A 21,728-nucleotide genomic window follows, 5' to 3' on the forward strand; every position below is an offset into this window, starting at 1 on the left:
CACAGAACCCCCATGACCAACAAAAAATACTATATTTTCTGATGGTCTTTGGCAACCCCTCTGACACACCTTCGTGACCCTCCCAGGGGTCCCGATCCCCAGGTTGAGAAACACTGTTCTAGAGGCATTCTCCTGACTTTTTGCCTGCATCTATGGCAAGCATCCTCAAGAGGTAGTGAGGTCTGTTGGAACTACGAAAGGGGGTTTATATATCTGGAATGTCCAGGATGGGACAAAGAACTCTTATCTGTTGAAGGCAAGTGTGAAGGTAAGAGGATCCCTCTTGTCCTTTGCTGAATGTAGCATTTGTTAAATTTTCTTAGTGGGTCTGTAGATAGTTTGTATGTTGTGTTTCCTCATCAGCTTCCCTATGTGGTTCTTGATGTATGGCAAGAACACTTTTTCTCTGGGTAAATCTTTGTCTTTAGTTTCATGGCTTGTTCTCGGTCTTGCAGCTCTTCTGATGTCTGAGGTGGAGTATCCATTGGCCTGTAGAAGCCAGTTTAGGTGGTTCAGTTCATCTTGGAGGAGGTGGGGTTCGCAGATTCTTTTTGCACGGTCTGCCAAAGCTTTAATGGAGCTTCTTTTTTGACCTGGGTGGTGGTTGGAGTTTTTATGTAGATATCTATCTGTGTGTGTGGGTTTTCTGTGAACGGTGTGACCCAATTGTTGATCTGGTTTACGGATGACTAGGACACAACATACAAATTACCTACAGACCCACCAAGAAAATCTAACAAATGCTACGTTCAGCAAAGGACAAGAGGGATCCTCTCACTTCTGTGGGAGCCTACCGTATACCATGCAGCTGTGGACAAGTCTACATAGGGACCACCAAACACAGCATTGCCCAAACACAAATCAAGGAACATGAACGGCACTGCAGACTACTTCAACCAGGAAAGTCAACCATAGCAGAGCACCTGATGAACCAACCTGGACATGGCATTTTATTTGAGAACACAGAAATGCTGGACCACTCTAATAACCACCATGTCAGACTACACAGAGAAGCCATTGAAATCCACAAGCATGTGGATAATTTCAACAGAAAGGAGAAAACCATGAAAATGAACAAAATCTGGCTACCAGTATTAAAAAAACTCTAAAATACAACAGCAAAACAACAGAGAGGAAATAAACAAGGACATCTAATCCCCTCTCAACAAAAGATTGCCCCAGGCACTGCCAGGCCATCAAATGCTAATCAAGGTGGTCAGTTGAAACATTCACACCTAGCTCTAGCAGGCAAGAGTTCTTTGTCCCACCCTGGTCATTCCACAAATATATAAACCCTTTTTCCTAGTTCCAACAGACCTCAATACCTCTGAGGATGCTTGCCATAGATGCAGGCAAAACGTCAGGAGAGAATGCCTCTAGAACATGGCCATATTGCCCGAAAAAACCCAAAACAACCCAATAATAAACTATTTATACCCCGCCACCATCTACTCAGTGGGGACTCGGAGCAGCTTACATGGGGCCAAGCCCGGACAACATATTACAGCAATAAAATCAAAGCATAAACAACTACAACGTAATCAAAATTACATAAGAAAAAAAACAGTCATAAAATAGCATTCTAATAAACACAATCACAGTAACGATAACAATGGGCGGACCACATGTAAAGGATAAAACAAAAGACTGTAATGAGATAAAATAGGAGCAGGATATTTACGGGGAACTCATAAAACACAGTTGTGAGGCTAAACTTCCCATTTGGAGGGCATGAGCTCCAGTAGCAAAAATGTTGGGGGGCGTAAAATGTCATGGTGTGCACCTACTCATCAAAGGTGCAGCGGAAGAGCCAGGTTTTAAGGTTCTTTTTGAACGTTTCTAGTGAAGGGGCTTTCTTGATCTCTCCAGCTAAAGGGTTCCAAAGTCGGGGAGCCACAGAGGAAAAGGCTCTCTCCCTTGTACCCACAAGAATAACACCTTGTTGTAGCTTGGGGCCCATCCATACGGCCCTATGTTCTAGGATATCAAGGCAAGAAATCCCACAATATCTGCTTTGAACTGGAGTATATGGCAGTGTGGACTCAGTTCAAAGCAGATATTGTGGGATTTTCTATCTTGATATTCTGGGTTATATGACTGTGGGCCCTTCCACACAGCCCTGCATCCCAAAATATCAAGGCAAAAAAAATCCCACAATATCTGCTTTGAACAGGGTTATCTGAGTCCACCCTCAGATAAGGTGGGATTTTCTGCCTTGATATTCTGGAATATAGGGCTGGGTGGAAGGGCCCACAGTCATATAACCCAGAAGATAAAGGCAAACCATCCACAACATCTGCTTTAATCTGGGGCCCCTTCCACACATTATCTGCTTTGAACTGAAATATGTGGCAGTGGACTCAGATAACCCAATTCAAAGCAGGTATTGTGGGTTTTTCTGCCTTGTTATTCTAGATTATATGGCTGTGTGGAAGGGGTTTTTAGTACAAAAGGAAAGAAAGGAGGAAGCACAATCTTGCCCTAGTTGGTAGGGTCAGGAAAAAAACTGGCAGCCTCTCCAAGCTTCATTGATAATTTTTGCCATCTTGACTGTATTCTGATGTTGCTTAGTTACTTTTTCTAGTTTTAATCAGTGACAGGTCCACTATCCCAGGATTTGATCCCAGGTTTTCTGTTTATCCCATATTATCTTGCAGTGTGAACTCATATAATCCAATTTAAAACAGAAAATCTGTGATCAGATCTTAAGATATAGGGCTTGTCTGGGAGGGGCCATACAGCTGAATCCAATCCCACATTACCTGCTTTGGACTGGAATATATGGCACTGTGGACTCAGATAACCCAGGCCCCATCAACACAGCTGTATAAAATCCACATAGAACTGGATTATATAGCAGTGTGGACTCTGGTAATCCAGTTCAAAGTAGATATTGTGGGATGTTTTACTTTGATATTCTGGTTTATCAGAGTCCACACTGTCATATAATCAGGTTCAATATGGATTTTATACAGCTGTGTGGAAGGGCCCTTTGTTTAATCCTTGCAGTTGGCAGGCTACAGTTTGTAGAAAGAATAGCTGGATCCATATCAGCAGCATAAGGAAATACTGAATTAATTTTGAGTGCTGGCATCTCACCAAACTCTTGGAAACTTCTCTGAGTATTGTCGAAGGCTTTCATGGCTGGAATCACTCAGTTCTTGTGGGTTTTTTCGGGCATCCTCAGACCTCACCTCTGAGGATGCTTGCCATAGATGCAGGCGAAACGTCAGGAGAAATGCCTCTAGAACATGGCCATATAGCCTGAAAAAAACCCACAAGAACTGAGAGATTTCTCTGAGTTTTCACGGGAGATAGGGTGGGATATAAATAAAGTTTATTATTATTATTTATTTGTGTAATCCTTGCAGTTGTCTTACAGTTTGATGGCTTTGCAGTCTGTAGAAAGGATCGTTGGATCTAATTCTGCGCCATAAGGAAACACTGAGCATTAGGAAGAACTTCCTGACCATACGAGCTTTTCAACAATGGAACTCTTCTGCTTCAGAGTATGGTAGAAGCTCCTTCCTAGGAAACTTCTAAACTGAGGCTGGATGGCCACCTGTCATGGATACTTTGTGTTTTCCTGAATGTCAGGGAGTTAGACTAGATGGCCCATGTGGTCTCTTCCAACTCTGTGATTCTACTGAATTAGTTTTGAGTGCTAGTGCCTCACCAAGTGCCTCACCCCATAGTGTCGAGTCCATGCAGCTCAAGCCCTGTCCAACAAGCACTTGCAACTTAACTCTTGAACTATTGGGTGGCACCAAAACAACTTCCTCACCCCCATATTTAACTGCGAAAATGGAAGGGCATAAGGTTGGAGTAACCATGGGTTGCATCTACACCAGGCATAGGCAAACTTTAACCCTCCAGGTGTTTTGGACTGCTGGAGGGCCAAAATTTGCAGCCATATAACCCAGAATATCAAAGCAGATAATCTACAATATCTGCTTTGAACTGAGTTATCAGTTCAGCGTGGATTTTATACAGCCTTGTGGAAGGACCCTTCATGTAATTCCTCACAGTTAACAGACTTTACAATTTAATGGCTATACAGTCTGTAGAAAGAAAAGCTGGATCTAAATCTGCAACGTAAAGAAATACTAAACGTTAGGAAGAACTTCTTGAACATTAGGAAGAAATTCCTTGCCGCTGGTCAACAATGGAACTCTCTGCCTCACAGTGTGGGGGAAACTCCTTACTTTTAAATAGACTCTGCATGCAGTTGGGTTGCATGCAGTTTTTGGCCCCACTTGATCTGTCATGGCTCAATGCTAAGGAACCATGGGAGTTGTAAGTTTGCTGAGGCAACAGCATTTCTAGGCAAGAAGCAACTAAAGACCTGGACTTTGGAGGGTTCAGCAGTGGGCATTGTAGTTTTGCAAGGTCATTTCGATTTCTCTGACCAAGAGTGCTGGTGCCTTCTCACCAAATTGCAACTCTCATTTTCCCATAGCATTGAGTCCCTGGCAGTTCAAGTCTGTCAAACAAGGGTGTGCAACTTAATTGTTGAACTTTTGGATGGCAGTAAAACAACTTCTTTGGCCATTGAAATGGTCGGGAAGAGGTTGGAGGACCCATTGCTGCATCATTCTACACTGTAGAATGGATGCCCTTCAGCTCCACTTTAACTACCATGGCTCAAGGCTAGAAAACAGGGAATGGTAGTTTGGTGAAGCACCAGCATTCTGTGGCAAGGGAGACTAAAGACCTTGTAAAACTACAGCTCCCATGATCCCATAGCATTAAGGCACTGTAAAGTGGCGTCAAACTGCATTCATTCTATATTCTACTAGAGGTACCTCCAGACTGTTGGATTCAGTGGGTATTGCTGCTTGGAAGAAAACTGTGGCAGCAGGTCTCTGTGGGAGGTATCTTGTTGAACTCATCAGGGATTGTAAGTAGAAGCCCTGAGGATCCTCACAACAGGGGAGAAGCTTTAGTCTAAAGGTGCTTCTGTGGTGGAATCTGAGGATCCTCAGTGCAAGTTGTTGTAAGCATTATGTACCTCTTGTTGCACGTGTAGTTCTGAGTAGGCATTATCTTCTGTTCCATGTGCCATTCTTCGTTCATATATTTGTACCCTTTGAGGAGGGCATCACCCTTAGCTGATTGCATGGAATAACCATTCCAGGGCAATTGCTCCGTATGGGCTGAACTACAGAGCTACTGAACGAAACAAATCTATTCAATGAGGTGGGAGTCTGTGTTTCGTAACCAAGCCAGCTTCATTATGAGTGAGCTTGTTTGAACCAGTCTGCCAAGAACCTGCCTTGGTAGCTTTGAAAAGCTTTTCAGTGAAAGTATGCACATCGGACATGGAGTTCACGCTTCTGCAGGCATTCCAGTCATGAAGTCATTTTGTGGGCTCTTTTTATCTTTTCAGAGTTGGCTAAGCAAACATCCTAAAGGTTAAATGGAGATTCTAGGTGAGTGAAGGATTATGATGGTTATTACGGATAGCTTAATGAAAAGGCTTTTGTGGAAGGTGACCTAGAGAGTTGGTGCACTCTAGGATATCGCCTTTCTCTCATTCTTGGTTTTACAAAGAAATAGATAAATATGTAACCTTTTGTCTGTAAATGGCTGCAGTTGCCAAAAGTTAGAATTTTTAGGAGCTGTACAAGAAAGGGGAAAACATTAAATGCACTCCATAGCAATAGACTTCTTAGTTCAAAATAGCTCTAAGAGAAAAGTGGTGAAATGCTGTCAGTTTTCTAACAAGCAGTGAAAGTATCTTAAGTTTCAGAAAAAAATCTAAAAATACAAAAATGTTCTTTTCTTCTAAAATATGGGTGCAGTTTTTGGGTGGGTGAGTAAGTAGGCATCAATAATTTGCTATTTTACAAAAACTGTAAACCTTTTTAGGGTAATCTTTGTTAGGGCTAGTAGCCAGCACATGATGCATCTTCTTTTAAAAAGGGACTTAGCTTTACTCTCTTCAAGTATTACTGAGACAATTCATAAGAGACTAGAGTTAGTTGCATAAGCAGATGGGGGCGTGGAAATGGAAAAGGTTGTATAATGCCAGTGACATTGGACTTGAGCGTGTTGGGCCTTAAAAACATTGCTGAGGGAAATGCAGGGTATGATGAGTTCAAAGGATACAATTAGCCTAATATTTTGTGAGCTCTTTTTATTATACTCCTTATTGAGTCATTGCAGTGGTGAAAGAACCTAAGGATTCTGACATAATAATAATGGACCTTGTTGAGAAGCCTTTCAGACTCTTCTGGTGTGATTGTTACGCTTCTCAGTTGTTCACGTCATATTTTGCACTACATTCTCAGTCCCCTCATTTTTGGTGGGCATTCGTAATATTTTTATTTTGCACTTTTGATTCTGACATTTTACCTTTTATACTTAAAGGCAAGTGTGTGGCTGTAAGCAAATTAAGCCATTAGTCTCTCTAGTTTCAGACTCGAAAGCATAATCCAAAGGGTTTTTTGTAATCGCAATTACAGTATCTGCATGGGGGCAGCTTATCACTGAAAGCTTAAGTAGTACTTTCAAAGAATTGGAAAACTGACTCTTCTTTGCACATACTGGCTGTTAAGCATTAGAACACACAATTGTTTCTAATCTTGTGGCATATTGTGTACCTAAAGAAGAATGCTTACTGAAAACAGATTTTTTTTTGCTGCGAGATAGAGACCTGCTTGATGTAGAGATGTATATGTACTATGCAATACATTTTAGTAGCAAAAAAAACAAGAACTTCAAGGCTTGTTGTGGGCTTTAGACTCTCAGTAGCCTAGCCCATTAAGTAAAACCTGAGATTTAAATATGACACAACCTGATTAGTTGTGTCATATTTATGGTTTCAAATTCAGTCAATAACCATCACAGGAAGCAGCCTGAGTGAAGTTTGGGACATCCATCATAATGGAGCCAGAATGGATTTCAGTTGAGTTTGTTTCAGTTACATTTGGTGGGTGGGGTGTCTTTACATAAGTCAGAGTTTCTCAAACTGCGCCTCCAGATGTTTTGGGCTTCCTAACAGCTGGTAAGATGGCTGGGATTTTTGGGAGCTGAAGTCCAAAACACTTGGAGGAGCACAGATTGAGAAGCACTGATATAAGTTAACAGTCATAGTATGTTACATCAGGTGTGTATAGGGACTAAGTATAAAGTATTTCTAATGGTTAGCTATCAGCATGAATTAGTGTTACAAACTGGACTACCTGTCCTCTCCCCACCCCCCAAAAAACCCACTTGGTATCCTTCTGATGTGTAATATTGTAGTTCCTATCACGCTCTAACATACCTGGAGGGCACCAAGTTTTGGCCTAGGCTAGTCATGTTGATATCTTAAGCTTAACTGAGTTGAATAACTACATTGTTTTGTAGAACATAACTTTATTTTTGAGATTTTAGTAACCCTGTTGTCTATTTATAGTGAAGTCCTTGTGACAACCAAATACTTCATGTGCATTTACAGGAAACTAGCTGACATCTGATTTTTTTTTTTTACTTTGATGCAAATACCAGATTTGGTCCCTTTGGGAATGGGAAAGGCATCTTAAACTGGCGGCATTTATTCTACTTGGTATTTGTGCATTAAAATTCTATATTAAAATCAAAATGTGAATACTATTTGCCAGCACTGAGCTGGGCAACATCTGCTGGACCAAGTGTCAACATGGCCCAGTGGCCTAAAGGGAAATAGGTGGACCTTAGTAGAATTATTTTTTTGATTATCAAAAGTAGATATAAGCTATAAGTAAATATGAAAAATACATATTTTACTGGATATAGAATACGTTTTCATACATAGTATGACCCACATTAATTCCAGAGGGATACCTTCCAAGACCACAGGTGGATTCCTGAAACCGTAGATAATAGTGAACCCTCCTACATGTATGTGTGTATGTGCGAGCGCACACACGTGTAAGTGTATATATATGCATATATTATTTATATCCTTTTTTCTCTTCACAAGGAGACTCAAAAGTGACTTGACTGTACTTGGAACAGAACCACATGGAAGGATCTGGGGGGGGGGGGGCACAAAAACACTTCTGAGGGTAGAGTGGGGATATTTTTGGAGCGTGAGTAAATGAAACCACGAATATTGAATCTGAAAAAGGTGGTTACATTGTAACAAGTACTGGAAAGTAAAATACCCCCAAGATTAATAGAGTTTCTCAAACTGTGCTTCTCCAGATGTTTTGGACTTCAGCTCCCACTGTTCCTAACAGCTGGTAAACTGGCTTGGATTTCTGGGAACTGAAGTCCAAAACATCTGGAGGATAAAAGGATAAAAAGGCTGAGTTAAAACAATTCACTTTCATCTCTGCCAACCCTGCAGCCATAACAAGTCAGGAAAAAAGACCCATACAAATCACAGCCAGAGATCTTGTGGACCAGTGCAGCATTCCTGCTGATGCAGCCTTGATAAGAGCAGAAAGAGGGTCAAAGGAGGGCAGCCAGTGCTTATAAAACCTCTGGCACCACCCTCCCCATGTGACCTGAATTAGCAGCACACACTCCAGGATTTTAACTATCCAGGGAGGGCATCACAGGTGTTCTCTTGTCCACAACAGTTACGGCTGCGCAGTCTTGGATGCAGATTATTTTGTTTTGATCGTTGTTCTAATCCTGCATCTTGGATTTGGAACATATCCAGTGTTTGTATCAACAATTCCTGTGATGTTTTCTGTGTACTGTAATTTCCTTAATCTTCATCTGAGATCCAGTTTTTGCAAGGATTGTTAGAGGCACCAGATCTGAGTCTGTATTTGGTTAGTATTTGGGTGGAAAACTAAGGGTCAGACTAAGTGAACTCAGGGGGTGTACATTTCCCACCCCTTGTTCATACCAAAACTGCAACTCGCTTCCCTCATTGTCTCACACCTCACTTAACTGCACAGACACACTCAGAGGGTTATGCATTGTGGTTGAGACTCACTTATTTAACTTTCTGGAAAATGTTGTCAATTTTAATTACTGTAAATGTAGGTAATATAATTGAGACCTGTATGTAGCTAACCAATTTTAGCTAATTGTGTTGTTAATGGTATCAACAGCTTGGGTTTACTCTTACCGAGCTTTTTGCTGCTTGAGGGTATTTTTACTCTCCCTGTGAATAGCTATGTGTAAGTAAGGTTTGTGCTTCAGATATATCTTAGAACACATTAAGTGATGCAATGTATATATGAAAGTTTTATGCTGAAGTGTTTTTGTTGTTTTTGCTTTTAGATCCTAGTGATTTGATGTTACAAGTTTATAGAGCTGAATCCTATGTGGGTCTCCAAGATAATAAATCTGCCCTAGATGACCTGAATGCTGTTACTGCTAAAATGCCAAAATGGCCAGAGGTAAATGTAAATCCATAATATATTTACATTATAAAATATGTAAAAATGATTCTAGGAAGGTGGATCTAGATGGCTTCTATACCCAATCTCATCACGTTACGAACAATGCTTTCAAAAGTGAATGGGTGTTTTTAGCAGTCATATCACAATTCCTGTTCTGCTTTTGACTGCTTTGGCAAGCACAACTGTTCAGCAGTTGGATGTTTGGTTCAACAGGCCTGTTTCCATCAAATGCACAATGAACCACATGCATATGTGCACACTCTTCTGGTTCTGAAAAAGTTTGGGCATGGTTTAAGGTTATGGACAAGTTGTGAAATGCCATATGAAGTGAGTTAACTGGATTAATCTATTTTTAGTCTCTCCCTTTCCCCTCCCCCCCCCTTTTTTTTTTGAAGGGGCAGGGAGGAGCTACAGCACTTAACTGACTAAAATAAAGCTGCTTAGTATGGTACAAATAGTCACATTTCATCAATAATTGTAAACCAAGCACCATAAGCATATAAAGTAATGGTAGAAAGTTCTGAAATAATGGACTCAGGAATATGTTCTTATACTGTCTTCTTTGTGCTGTTTATTCCTTTTTTGTGTTGTGTAGGAAGTAGTGATGGTAGAATATAAGGTGTTCCTTTTTCTTTTGACTATTTAATTCCATCAGAATACCCACTTTCTGATACGATTCAGACAATAGCATAAATCCCAAGTTTTTGTATTCCAGTTCTGAGAGCATTATTTGGAAGTACTTTCCACTTATCTAACTGTGCCCCCTTCCACACTACCATATAATAACAGATAATCAAAGCACATTATTTGCTTTGAACTCAATTATATAAGTCTACACTTATATAATCCAGTTCAAAGTATAATCCAGTTCAAAGTAGATTATATGGATATTATATGTCAGTGTACAAGGGGCCTGAGAATTTATAGAAAGATAGCTGATAAATTTCAACCAAATAGTACTGCTTTAAAGATCCCTATGGGAAGAAAGTTATAATGTACATGCTTAGAATCATAAATGTCAGCTTTTATGTGGTACTGATGAAATAATTAGCATATTTTATGCCTAATTAAAATAGAACCTCTTTTTCAGGCCTGTTACAGAAGAGCGAAAGTACTGCATAATGCTGGCTCAATAGATGATGCCTTACAGATGTTTCTTCACTGCTTAGCACTTGATGAAGGATTTCTTCCAGCAAAGCTAGAAGTGGAGAAGGTATTTATTATGAAGAGAATCCAAATATTGTTTTGTTTTGATTTATTTCTGTGGTTTTCATGTTTGTTTACTTCCAGTAATAAACATAGATTATCAAAATTGAGTTAGAAAACAAAAGTTGTGTAACGGTTTTTCAGAGATCTAAAATCTAAACTTTAAATTGAAAAACAGTTGGTTAAGCATGATTTGAGAATAACAGATTGTATCCAAATAAATGACTGCAAGCTTTTATTAAATAAGGATGGAATATAGACTGGGACACCTTACGTGTGCAGATGTGGTACTTTTTTAGGTGCTACAAGGGTTAATACTTCCGTTTTCTCCAAGCAGTGCTCAAAGCCCCTTTCCTGACTTTCTTTAAATCCTCAAAATCACATCATACAGGCATTTCATACTTCAACATGAACAGGTAGGATTGGATAAATGTCTATCAATTCCCACTCCCTTCTCCCTCTGGATGCATAATGATTACAGAAACTCTGAGCCTTCCAAAGAATCCTCACAATCTTCAGCATTGATGTTATTGTGCATCCAGTCATGGGGTATGTATCTAGACTTTTTCCTATCCTGCCCATTCACATTGGAGCCCAGAATGCCTGTGTGAGATGGTTTGGGGCTTTAAATTAAGTCAAGGGGTATTGTATGTGGATCAGTGTAGTGTACCATCTGGAGAGCTTTATAATATGTCCTGTTGAATTAAGAACTAAATGTTTTAAGTGATAAGATAGTTACGAAAAGATAGTGAGAAGGTCATTATGTAGAGAAGCAGTGAAGTGATAGATTTGCTGCCTTTTCTGAAGGGGAAACATCGAAAAACATTTGTAGGAGTGGACTGCATTAAAGACCATCTAATATAATAACACTGGATGGAATATAATATTTGTCTTGTGTTTGGGATATTAATTGTATTCACCTCTGCAAATATAAATTTGTGTGTAGGTTGAAAATTAGCAGCGGTAACCTTTGGCAGAAATTGAGACTTCTTTATGTATATAAGAGACTTAATGCTTAAAGCCGATCTTTGAATACATCTCAATTAGCTAATCTTGGGTATGAAAACCATATTGGGTATGAAAACCATACTGAGTAAACATATTACTGGGCTGTAATGGGGAACTGAAAAAGCTTCACTTAACTAAATGTTAGTCATAGTTGCATCTAATTCCTAAATGTTTTTAATTTTACAGATGCTGTATGACTTACTATCACCAGAAAATGTGCAAAAGAGTCTGAAGGAATCTACTTTGAATTCCTCACACGTTCGAGGTAAACAATTCATACATGATTCTGAATCTGAAACTGAAGAGTCTTATGATAATTTACAGCACACTTCAATGACAGTAAGTAATGAGTATTTTTATACTTCCAATTATCCTATGTCATTTTACTCATGTTGCTTCTCTCCTTCTATTTAGATATGATAGATTCAAAAATATTACATGGCTGCCAGAAATGTGGAAAGAATGTAGTGCAACTTTCTGCACTGGGAAAGGATTTTTCTTGGGATTGAACATTTCCCAGTTTGAACAATGATTGTTTTTAACAAGTAACTTGTGAAGGAATTGCTTATATGTCGCGAGAATAACATTATAAGGAGATAAAAATTGTGTATACTAATGAAAACTGTCCAACTTTATTGTAAGAGAAAAAAGAAATTAAAAAATTGGAATGATATTATTAAAAACTCCTTTCTGGGTATTATAAAAAATTCCTTCCTGGAAATTGGAATGATATTATAAAAAACTCCTTCCTGAATTACTTTTAAAGGCTTTCCCTTTAATATCACAAACTGAAAATGGAATTGCCAGATTAATGAATTCTTTTGCAGTACACATTAAGAAAACAATGGGGAAAATGCATCGAAAATTAGTTTAGGGCCCTACATTCCTAAGATCCTAAACATTTGTGTTTCAGTGTTGCAGAGCACTGTATAATGTGACACTAAGGAGTATCTATCAGGGGTTTTCCTAGAAGTATTTGTTGAGAGAGGGTTTGCTTTGTCCTTTCTCTGAGCCTGAGAGAGTGACTTGCCCAGAGTCATTCAGCGTGGATTTGAACCCTTGTCTCCATTGTAATCCAATGGTCAAACCACTACACCATGGAGAAGTAAACCATACAATTAATTTTTCAATGAATGCTTTATTGGAGTCAGGGCAGTTTCCTGTCCAGACTTTGACAAGGAGGGCTTACTTAGGGGATTGTGAAGCCACTGAAAGAATATTAATTACTACTTCACTATATGGAATTGTATAAAATAGATTTCATGTTGTTTATCCTTTTCTTTGCATTGTTTTCTGATAGGATTTAGAAGTGACACCAGAATCTGTTGGAGGAAGTTTGCATCGTACACAATCTGCCCATTCCCTTAACTCAGCTGAAAAAATGGCCAAAGATGATGGATTAAAAAGGGTTTCTTCAGAGCCTCTGCTTTCTTGCCAAGAGAAAGGTGCTTTATTAAAAAGGAAGTTGTCTCTCTCAGAGCAAGACTTCACTGTTTGTGAAGATGGCAGGAATAAACATAAAAAACAAGGAGGTAAATATTCACTAATTCCTGTGGTTTTTTGATCTATACAATGTTTTATGTTTTTTTATAGTACTCTCTTTTGTTTTTTAGAAAATACAAAAAGGGATGCTGCCTTTTCATTCATCTATGAAGCAATCCCAGAGGAATTGATTGATGTGTCAGACTTTGAGTGTTCACTGTGTATGAGGTAATGCAGGGGTCTTTTATGTTTATTTTTATCATTGTCCTTTACTGATTTATGGGAGCTTTTTATATTTGGAGCCTTTTGCTTCCATTTGAAAATGATTCCATGCTGTTGAAGGGGCAAGCATAATTTTTGCAGATCTCTCCATATGTGTGAAGATCTTGTTGTCTAGGTAGCATGCATGGCAGTTCTGTATCAAGTTTGGGAATTATGCCGCACTCTTGATGGAGTCCCAGCACAGCCAAAGGTGCAGAGTGCTGGGACATGCTTTCCAGCATCCTCAGGGAGGCCATATACCTTTATCATACATGGTTGAAAGATTTATCAAGGTTGTTCCTACCATGGTAATGAGGTTCATGATGCTATGGCAAGTTTAAGTGGCTGCATCATTTCACTTGTTTCAAGTCTTTATCCTAAGTGAAAGCCATTTCAAACCTAACTAGAAATTATTTTTTAAACTTAGTATCCAACTTTACTAGTTGTCATTTGCATGCAGCCTGTATTGGTCCTCCAAAAAAGTATTATTCAAAGTGGTTGTTGTGTGTTAGTTTATGGTTGTTAAGAAGGTCGTTGTTGTAACTAGCCCCTGCATTTAATTTCTTCTGCCAACATTGTTTGCAGTGTCATCTTCTTCTAGGTACACAATATATACCAGAATGTGCTTGACATTCTGGGAAGCACTTATTGCAGTTCCTAAAACCATTTTAGTTGACAAAAGCTTGCTCTTGTTGTATGTTAGTATTTAAGTTGCAGTGTTATTTTTGTTTTTACTGTGACAGCCAGGTTTTGCATAGAAGCTTTCAAACTCGTTAAAAGCTGGCATTTTAGAGAGGAATAGAAAGATAGTGAGTAAAACTAGGTCAGACAGATCATCTTGACATATGTTATAAGGGTATCTGAAGAACACTGGGGAATAATTGGGTTTCTGGTAATATTCCACTGAGTACTAAAATTTCTAGTCTTGGGATTTGCTTGGTTGCATATACTAAAACCCCCACACAGCATAAAATATGGAATCATTAATAAATGCTAATACTGCTTTGTTGGCATCAAGCTTTGGTTATCCTCTAGTTCACTCTAATTAGAAAATGAGTGGTGTAGTTTGCTTAAAGTGATATCCCGAAATTATATTTCAGACTCTTCCTTCATCCGGTGACAACACCATGTGGCCATACTTTCTGTAGGAATTGTTTAGAACGTTGCTTAGACTATGCTCCTCAGTGTCCTCTTTGTAAAGAAAGCTTAAAAGAGGTAATGTGTTCAATCAATGTTTGGCTGGGGGGGGGGGGGAGAGGAGAGAATATTTTGTGTTAAAGTTTAATTTTTTAAATCCCTTTAGTTGAAACTTGATTTTTCTGGAATGTATGAAAACAGTTTTTCAGATAGCCCATTACAGAAGCTGGTTAAAATGTGATAGTTAAGAACTCAAGACTATCACAATCAATTTAAGTTGAGATTGATCAATAGGATTTAGGACATATTGTTTCTTATTATTGGATAATCTTCCTTTTAGGCACAGAACATTCAGGATTAACAACCTTATTGTATTGAAAATCTGACAATTTCATCAAGTAGCCCAAATTATATTCCATCTTATTTATTATGACTTGTTTTATATTTTGTGATTTTAAATTGTTTGACTTGTTATGTTTTTTATTATTACTTATGTTATTTTTTTTGTTGTAAGCTGCACCAAGTCCCTTTGGGAGATTGGGCGGGATATAAATAAAGCTTCATTAATTCATTTTATGTTTGTAAACAACCTTGACTTTGATTTTTTATGACAGAAAGACAATAGTAATTGGAAAATTTAAATACACCATTCTGGCAAAAGTACATGCATAAATACCCTACCTTCTAATGAACACACAGTCTGTGTTGTTGGATCGTGACATGTAGTCACTCACCCCAAATGCTTGCACAGTGTCTTCTCCCAGCAGCGACCAGAGAACAAGCATGAAGCATCTCTTTGTTCTTGAAAGCTGCTGCTGACCCCTTTTCAGAAACAGCCTTAGTCTCTTTTCAAGAAGCCAAAGGGTTTCTTTTAAAACAAAAAGGCCACAGGAGAGCTTTGTCACTTCTGGATGGTGCAATTAACCTATGCAGGCAGGAAGAGACACAAATGCTCTTAATATGCTATTGCTAGCTTGTCACAAGGAGAGGAGTTGGTAATAGGTATAAACTTAGAGTCATCACATTTTTATTTGATCGGTCTGCTTATATTCTAGATCTAGAAAAATTCAGTTGAAAGGTTTGGTAGGTTTAGGTTTCATTTTTAATAAATCTGCTCGGGATTGGAATTTGTATCAAAGAGAAACTAAGATCACTTTGTGGTGGGGTTTTTTGGCGGGTTTTTTTTTAAGCTTGATTTGCTGAAATCACATTAAGATGGTATGAAACGTGAAATCTGAGCAGCTTAATTATTGTAGTAAATGTATAATAACATTTTAATCTCATTATTTTTAGTATCTGGCAAGTAGAAAATATAGCACCACACAGTTGTTGGAAGAACTAATAATGAAGTATATGCCTGCTGAACTAGCAGATAGAAAAAGAATTCATGATGAAGAAATATCTGAACATGCAAGGCAAGTTTTATATGTGTGTATGTACTATTTTTTACTTTGTGCACCAAATACTTAACATACTGTTGTGTGCCCATTTTCAATTTTAAAAAGGGAGGTGAGGAGAAAAGTTTTTTAAAAAATTCCCCCAGTTTACCAAATCAGTTATGGTATTACACTAACTCATTAACTGTTACAAGCTCTAAAATGAACTGAGGGTTTTCTCTGATGCGTTTGAATCTTGTAAATGGTATTTTTCAAGCACACTTTTCCTCATCTTCTTTAAAGAAACCCAAACTAGGATGCAGTAAGTTTTCTCTTATTACGATGATGGTTTGATAAAGGTATTCACAGAACTTCATAGTAAGGTGACAATTTCAGTTTAGGTTTTCTTTTTAAATCCAGCTCTGCTATAATTGTATATACATAAAGGGGTGAGAATTTAATAATAAAGAGCAGAAAATATGGCACAACATACCATGTTTGCTGGTCATATTCACACACCTTGTTGTTATTTGTTTGTGGAAAATGTTGATCTACAGACAGAAGTTTGCTGTCTCAGCAGTATTATTGTGGCCTCAGCACTGAAGCATAAACATACTAGGTTGTATATTAAAAAATAGGAAATGTTGTTTCATTACAGTACAATTGGAAATGTAGTCAAATCTTATGTATGTAATCAAAATGAAATGTACAGCTTTCCCCCCTCCCAAAAAATATTAATTTTTGCAGTTGTGTAAATTGTTAAGAATCAGGATAAAAACAAAGGAAAATATTTCTGTAAACAGTGATCTTTCATTTGCTCAACTTCATAATACTGAAATAATATTTTCAATATTAATTCCCTTTCTTTCAAATGCTTTAGGGTTGTTATCCTTTCATGTTGTTAAAGATAAATTCATGGGAGTGCACTCAAAATTATTATAGTTTAATTGTAGAAAAGCATGATGTGTGTTTACATCATCTTTTCCCCCCTGGGAAAGATAGGGCAGGTTACAAGTAGAGTTTATTATTTCATCCTGACACAGCAAGACTTTGGCTGATTTTTTTGAATGGTGATTCATTCACTTTTAAGAATAGACAAGCAAAGTTGTTTAGTGATGCGCAAAGACTGTGAAGGAAAAGTCTGTGAAGGCAGACTTCCTCCTTAAGTTATAATTCTATCTGAGCAGGAAGATGTAACTTTTAACCTAACATCATAATCTTATTTTGTGTTTTGTCTTCAGTTTAACCAAGAATGTTCCAATATTTGTTTGCACTATGGCCTACCCTACTGTGCCTTGCCCCCTCCATGTGTTTGAACCAAGATACCGTCTGATGATTCGAAGAAGTATAGAAACAGAGACGAAACAATTTGGGATGTGCATCAGCGACCCTCAAAATGGGTATGTCTCTATTTCCTGTAAAAGTTTTCAAAATGTATCTAATACAGTGGTTGACACAGTGGCCTTTCTTTTAGCTTTGCAGGTTATGGCTGCATGCTGTACATTAGAAATCTTGATTATCTGCCAGATGGGCGATCTGTTGTAGATACAGTTGGATTAAAGAGATTTAGAGTACTTCGAAGAGGGATGAAGGATGGCTACCATACTGCAGACATTGAGTATTTGGAAGATATAAAGGTACTGAGACTTTTCTTTTAAGACTTAAATAGCAGATACAAGTTTTAACAGTGTATCTTGGTTGTAACATCTCGGTGTTCATGTGACATTAATTTCCCTTGAATTTTGAAAGTTTATTTTGTGGAATTGCAGTTGCTAAGTGCTGTCATGTCAACTTCATCTTATGGCAACCTTATGAATAAGAGACCTCCAAGTCATTCTATCATCAATAGCCCTGCTCAAATCTCAGGCTCTGAGCCATGGCTTCCTTGATTAAATTCATCCATCTAAAATGCAATTTTCCTCTTTTCCTTCTTCTGTCTACTTTACCAAGCATCATTATTTTTTCTACTGAGTCATGACTCCTCACAATATGTCCAAATATAGCATTGATAATCCCACAGGCAGCATGGCTATTGGATTCTGGAGTTATAATGTTAAAAATGACTCATTCAGTTGCACACCTCTACATACTCTGTGTTTTTAACTTTCCTTTGTTTTTTTCAAAGTGAGTAGCAAGGAGAAAATGTACTACTTGCAGTGGACAGATATAGATGTGAATTTTAAACAAAGATTCATTTGAAACAATATTGTAAACAAATTCTGAGAAGATATTTGGACAATGTTTCAGGCTTGACTTGAATGTTGAATGAAATTTGGCCTTCAGTACTTCCCTGATTGTTTTGTACACACATTTATTGAACACACTGCACCTCAGTGGCTATAATAAAGACAATTCCTTTATTGTTAGACTGTGTGTGCAGGAAGTAGTGTGTACTAGAGCCATCTTGTCCTAATTCTACCATGTGTGGTTTAAGTTAATGTGTTTCTGAATCCTCTTTTTGTATATTATTATGATGTCATGTGATTCCCTTCACTTATTATGATGATGTCATGTGATTCTCTTCATGTATAGGTTGAAAATGACCGTGAGGTGAAGAAACTTGGAGAGCTTCATGATTTTGTATATAGTCAAGCTTGCAACTGGTTCCAAAGTTTAAGAAACAAATTTCGTAGTCAAATACTTCAGCACTTTGGTCCAATGCCTGAGAGAGAAGAAAACATACAGGTATCTAGGTTATGTATTACAGTTATGGCTGGAATTACTGGGTTGGAATTACTGGGTTGCTGTGATACTTTTCAGACTGCATGGCCATATTCCAGTAGCATTTTCTCCTGATGTGTCGCCTGCATCTGTGGCAAGTGTCCTCTGAGGAAGCTTGCCACAGATGCAGGCGAAACATCAGGAGAAAATGTTACTCGAACATGGCCATACAGCCCAAAAAAAAACTCACAGCAACCTAAAATGTGGATTCTTTTTAAGGAAGTCCCCTTTCATCTAATTTTCACTGAAATTAAAGATTGAGACAGCTGTATGTATATTTGGTGCAGAAAAGCTATTCTTTTGATATTTGTAAACCTTTTGTCAAAATTATTTTTTCTGGTGAATACCAAATATAACCCTACTTCTTCTTTGTTTTAAGGAGACGGCTAATGGACCTGCTTGGTGTTGGTGGCTTCTGGCAGTCCTTCCTGTAGACCCTAGATACCAGCTGACAGTTCTCTCTATGAAATCTTTGAAAGAACGTCTGTTAAAAATTCAAGACATACTGACATACTTTTCTAGAGATCAGTCCAAATGACTAACAGCCTGGATATTACTAAAACTTTGCCCTTTTCTATCTGTAACTGCAGTTGGGGGTTTTGCAGCATTTGCACTTTTAGCGCTGGTTTGAGAACTTATCAGAACTGCTTTTCCTGTTTTCCTGAATCAGTAGTTCATCACATAGATACCTTCAGTGTGAAGGATACCACTAAATTTGCACACAGAAAAACAATCCAGCAACAAAATTTGTGGAAATTTCTACCTTATTTGCACTATGTACAAGTGAGAATGTATAATCCTAAGAGCTCAGTATTTCCACATTACAACTTCAAAATGGTGGAAAATATAGGATCTAAACTATCAGTCCGGGTTTACAATTTTAAAGATACACATTCTAAATCTTGCAAATCAGAACTTGCCTCAGATGCAACTCTGTTGCTATTTGCACAATTGTTCTAAAATGTAGTATTGGATGTTGCTCTAGCAACCTTCTGTTTTGTGGGTGTCTTATCTTAAATAATGGCACAAGATATTTTCTTGCATACTTCATAATAAAAACGATTGTATGAATTTAGAGCCATGTTAAAGAACAACAGAGAAGAGTGTTCAAAAGCTGTTAAAACTGTGAACATGTTGCCTATAGCTGTGCATTGAGAGACTGGTTTTGGATCCATGACAGCAGAGTACAGAAAGTAGTCTCTCCAGTACACAATAAGATAACCAAAAGAAAAATAAAGCTGAATGTACTAAAAGTTGAACACACCAGTGATTGCTAAGCATTTGTGTATATGCCTAGACACAAACTTGTGAATTTGAAAATGCAGCTGTGTACTATTTCTTACAGCTCTTTAAATCAGCTGTGGCTCACTCACCATACCCTTCCAAAACACAGGTGTGAGAGTTTGAGAACTACTGAACATGAGTACAAAAGTCCTACTAGTCATTGAAGAGTCTGAAAGTGTGTGGTGCATATAGGACTTCCATGCCTTATTCATATCAATATTACACTGCAATGCAAAGGTTAGCACTCTGCTTGCCAATAGTTACTTTTCTGGTTTTCCATTTGTGAATGTCTGTCTTGTATGTGAATCTTTTTGTAACATATTTCTTTACAAATCTTGCTTTTGCTAATATTTAATTTTCAATAAACCTAAAGCTTATATATTTTTAAATGTATGTCCCCTTTTTCTTACTGTTGGAAAGTATCTGCTCCTAGAGCATAATTACAAGCATTGCAAACTGGCATAGTAGAACCTCTTATCATTTGAGATCAATTGACAGCAAGACTACGGGCCATAGTAGTTGATCACTGGCTTCAAAAATATTTAAATATGGGAACTGCTGGTCACAGACTTACAAGTGGAAACCTAGTTTGTTTTTAAATCCAATTTAGTGTGGAGATATTGGCATTTGATAGAGATACTTTTCTGTGAGTAAATATTAATCATTGTTTTGAAGAATAGAAAAGTACTGAAATGTTTAGGCTGTTTCACAGAACTAAGTAACTATGTAGACTAAGTTTTTCAACCCTATCCATTTAGATATTTCCTTTGACGCTAGAATTAGGAACTACTTGAGTTCTAGTGAGATATTCCTGCATAGTTGCCTAATGAAATGCATGCTGAGTTATGAGAGGTGTTCATTAAAGATTTACCCTGACCCACTTCTATATATCACAGGACGCAGAAACTGCACGTGTGATGATATCTCTGTAGGTTTCATGCCAATTTACAACTCAGAACTGATAACGGTCTTGATTTTACAGGTGCTGAAGTGGTGTGAGGTTTGATAATGGACCCAGTAGAATACACTACAGAGCAGTCATCAAGTTCCTCAGATGAACACATCATTCTGCAAGTGGAGGTTGCCATTTTGGAAAATCATTGCATAACCATTTGCCACCTAGCCCAAAATGTCAAGATTTGTGTGGGGTCGGTGAAAAAAAATCATCCAAGACCATCTTAACATGCATAAGATACCATACAGGATGGAAGCTGGGTCCATCACTATGATTGTGAGACTAAAGTCCAGTTGATACAATGGAAATCTCATGACTCACCACCTCCAAAAAAGGTGTGCCCAACTCTCAGCAGGCAGGGTCATGCTCACAGTATTTTGGGACCAGCACGGAGTAGTATTGATTGATTTCCTAGCAAAGGGTGCCATGATCACCGGGGCATACTATGCTTCACTACTGTGGAAATTGCAGGAGGCCATCAAAACCAAGAGACGTTGGCATGCTCACCAAAGTTGTCCACCTTCTGCAAGACAATGCACCAGTTCACAACTCATGTTGCCCAAATTGAAGCATGCTTTGAAATTCTACCACATTCCCCTTATTCACCCACCACATTCCCCTTATTCACCCCTCGCTCCATTGGACTTCCACCTCTTTCCAAACATGAAATTATTTTTGAAGGGCAAGCATTTTTCAGATGATGAGACTCTGATTTCTGATGTCACAACGTGGCTTTTGGAGCAACCTGTTGACTTCTATAAGCGAGTTGTTTACAGTTGCTTAAAAAGATGGGAGAAATGTGTGTCCCTAGGTGGCACCTATGTAGCGAAGGACTAATGACGGCAGTTTAATTGCTCTCAGTCCACAGGAAGTGGGTCAGGGGAAATCTTTAAGCAACCACCTTCAAATCCTCAATTTTTCTGGGGAAAGTTTCTGATATAAATTGGTGCCAGAAGTTAAAATCATGAA

The 21,728-nt window shown here is 38.2% G+C and overlaps 1 protein-coding gene across 1 annotated transcript in view; it reads left to right on the forward strand.

Annotated features, from left to right (window-relative positions):
* LONRF1 (LON peptidase N-terminal domain and ring finger 1) overlaps nucleotides 1-20,193 on the forward strand; it is a 21,870-nt gene extending 1,677 nt beyond the window's left edge. Inside the window, exons 2-12 of the mRNA XM_060778550.2 lie at nucleotides 9,208-9,326; nucleotides 10,420-10,542; nucleotides 11,730-11,882; nucleotides 12,844-13,075; nucleotides 13,157-13,253; nucleotides 14,387-14,501; nucleotides 15,717-15,838; nucleotides 17,041-17,199; nucleotides 17,274-17,436; nucleotides 18,332-18,484; nucleotides 18,900-20,193. Of these exons, the coding sequence (XP_060634533.2) occupies nucleotides 9,208-9,326; nucleotides 10,420-10,542; nucleotides 11,730-11,882; nucleotides 12,844-13,075; nucleotides 13,157-13,253; nucleotides 14,387-14,501; nucleotides 15,717-15,838; nucleotides 17,041-17,199; nucleotides 17,274-17,436; nucleotides 18,332-18,484; nucleotides 18,900-19,058 (1,595 nt within the window). The 3' untranslated portion in view covers nucleotides 19,059-20,193. The remainder of the gene's footprint in view (nucleotides 1-9,207; nucleotides 9,327-10,419; nucleotides 10,543-11,729; nucleotides 11,883-12,843; nucleotides 13,076-13,156; nucleotides 13,254-14,386; nucleotides 14,502-15,716; nucleotides 15,839-17,040; nucleotides 17,200-17,273; nucleotides 17,437-18,331; nucleotides 18,485-18,899) is intronic.
* Nucleotides 20,194-21,728: the final 1,535 nt, after the last annotated feature.

This window comes from Anolis sagrei, chromosome 5 (assembly GCF_037176765.1).
Source record: "Anolis sagrei isolate rAnoSag1 chromosome 5, rAnoSag1.mat, whole genome shotgun sequence".
NCBI classification, from domain to species: domain Eukaryota; kingdom Metazoa; phylum Chordata; class Lepidosauria; order Squamata; family Dactyloidae; genus Anolis; species Anolis sagrei.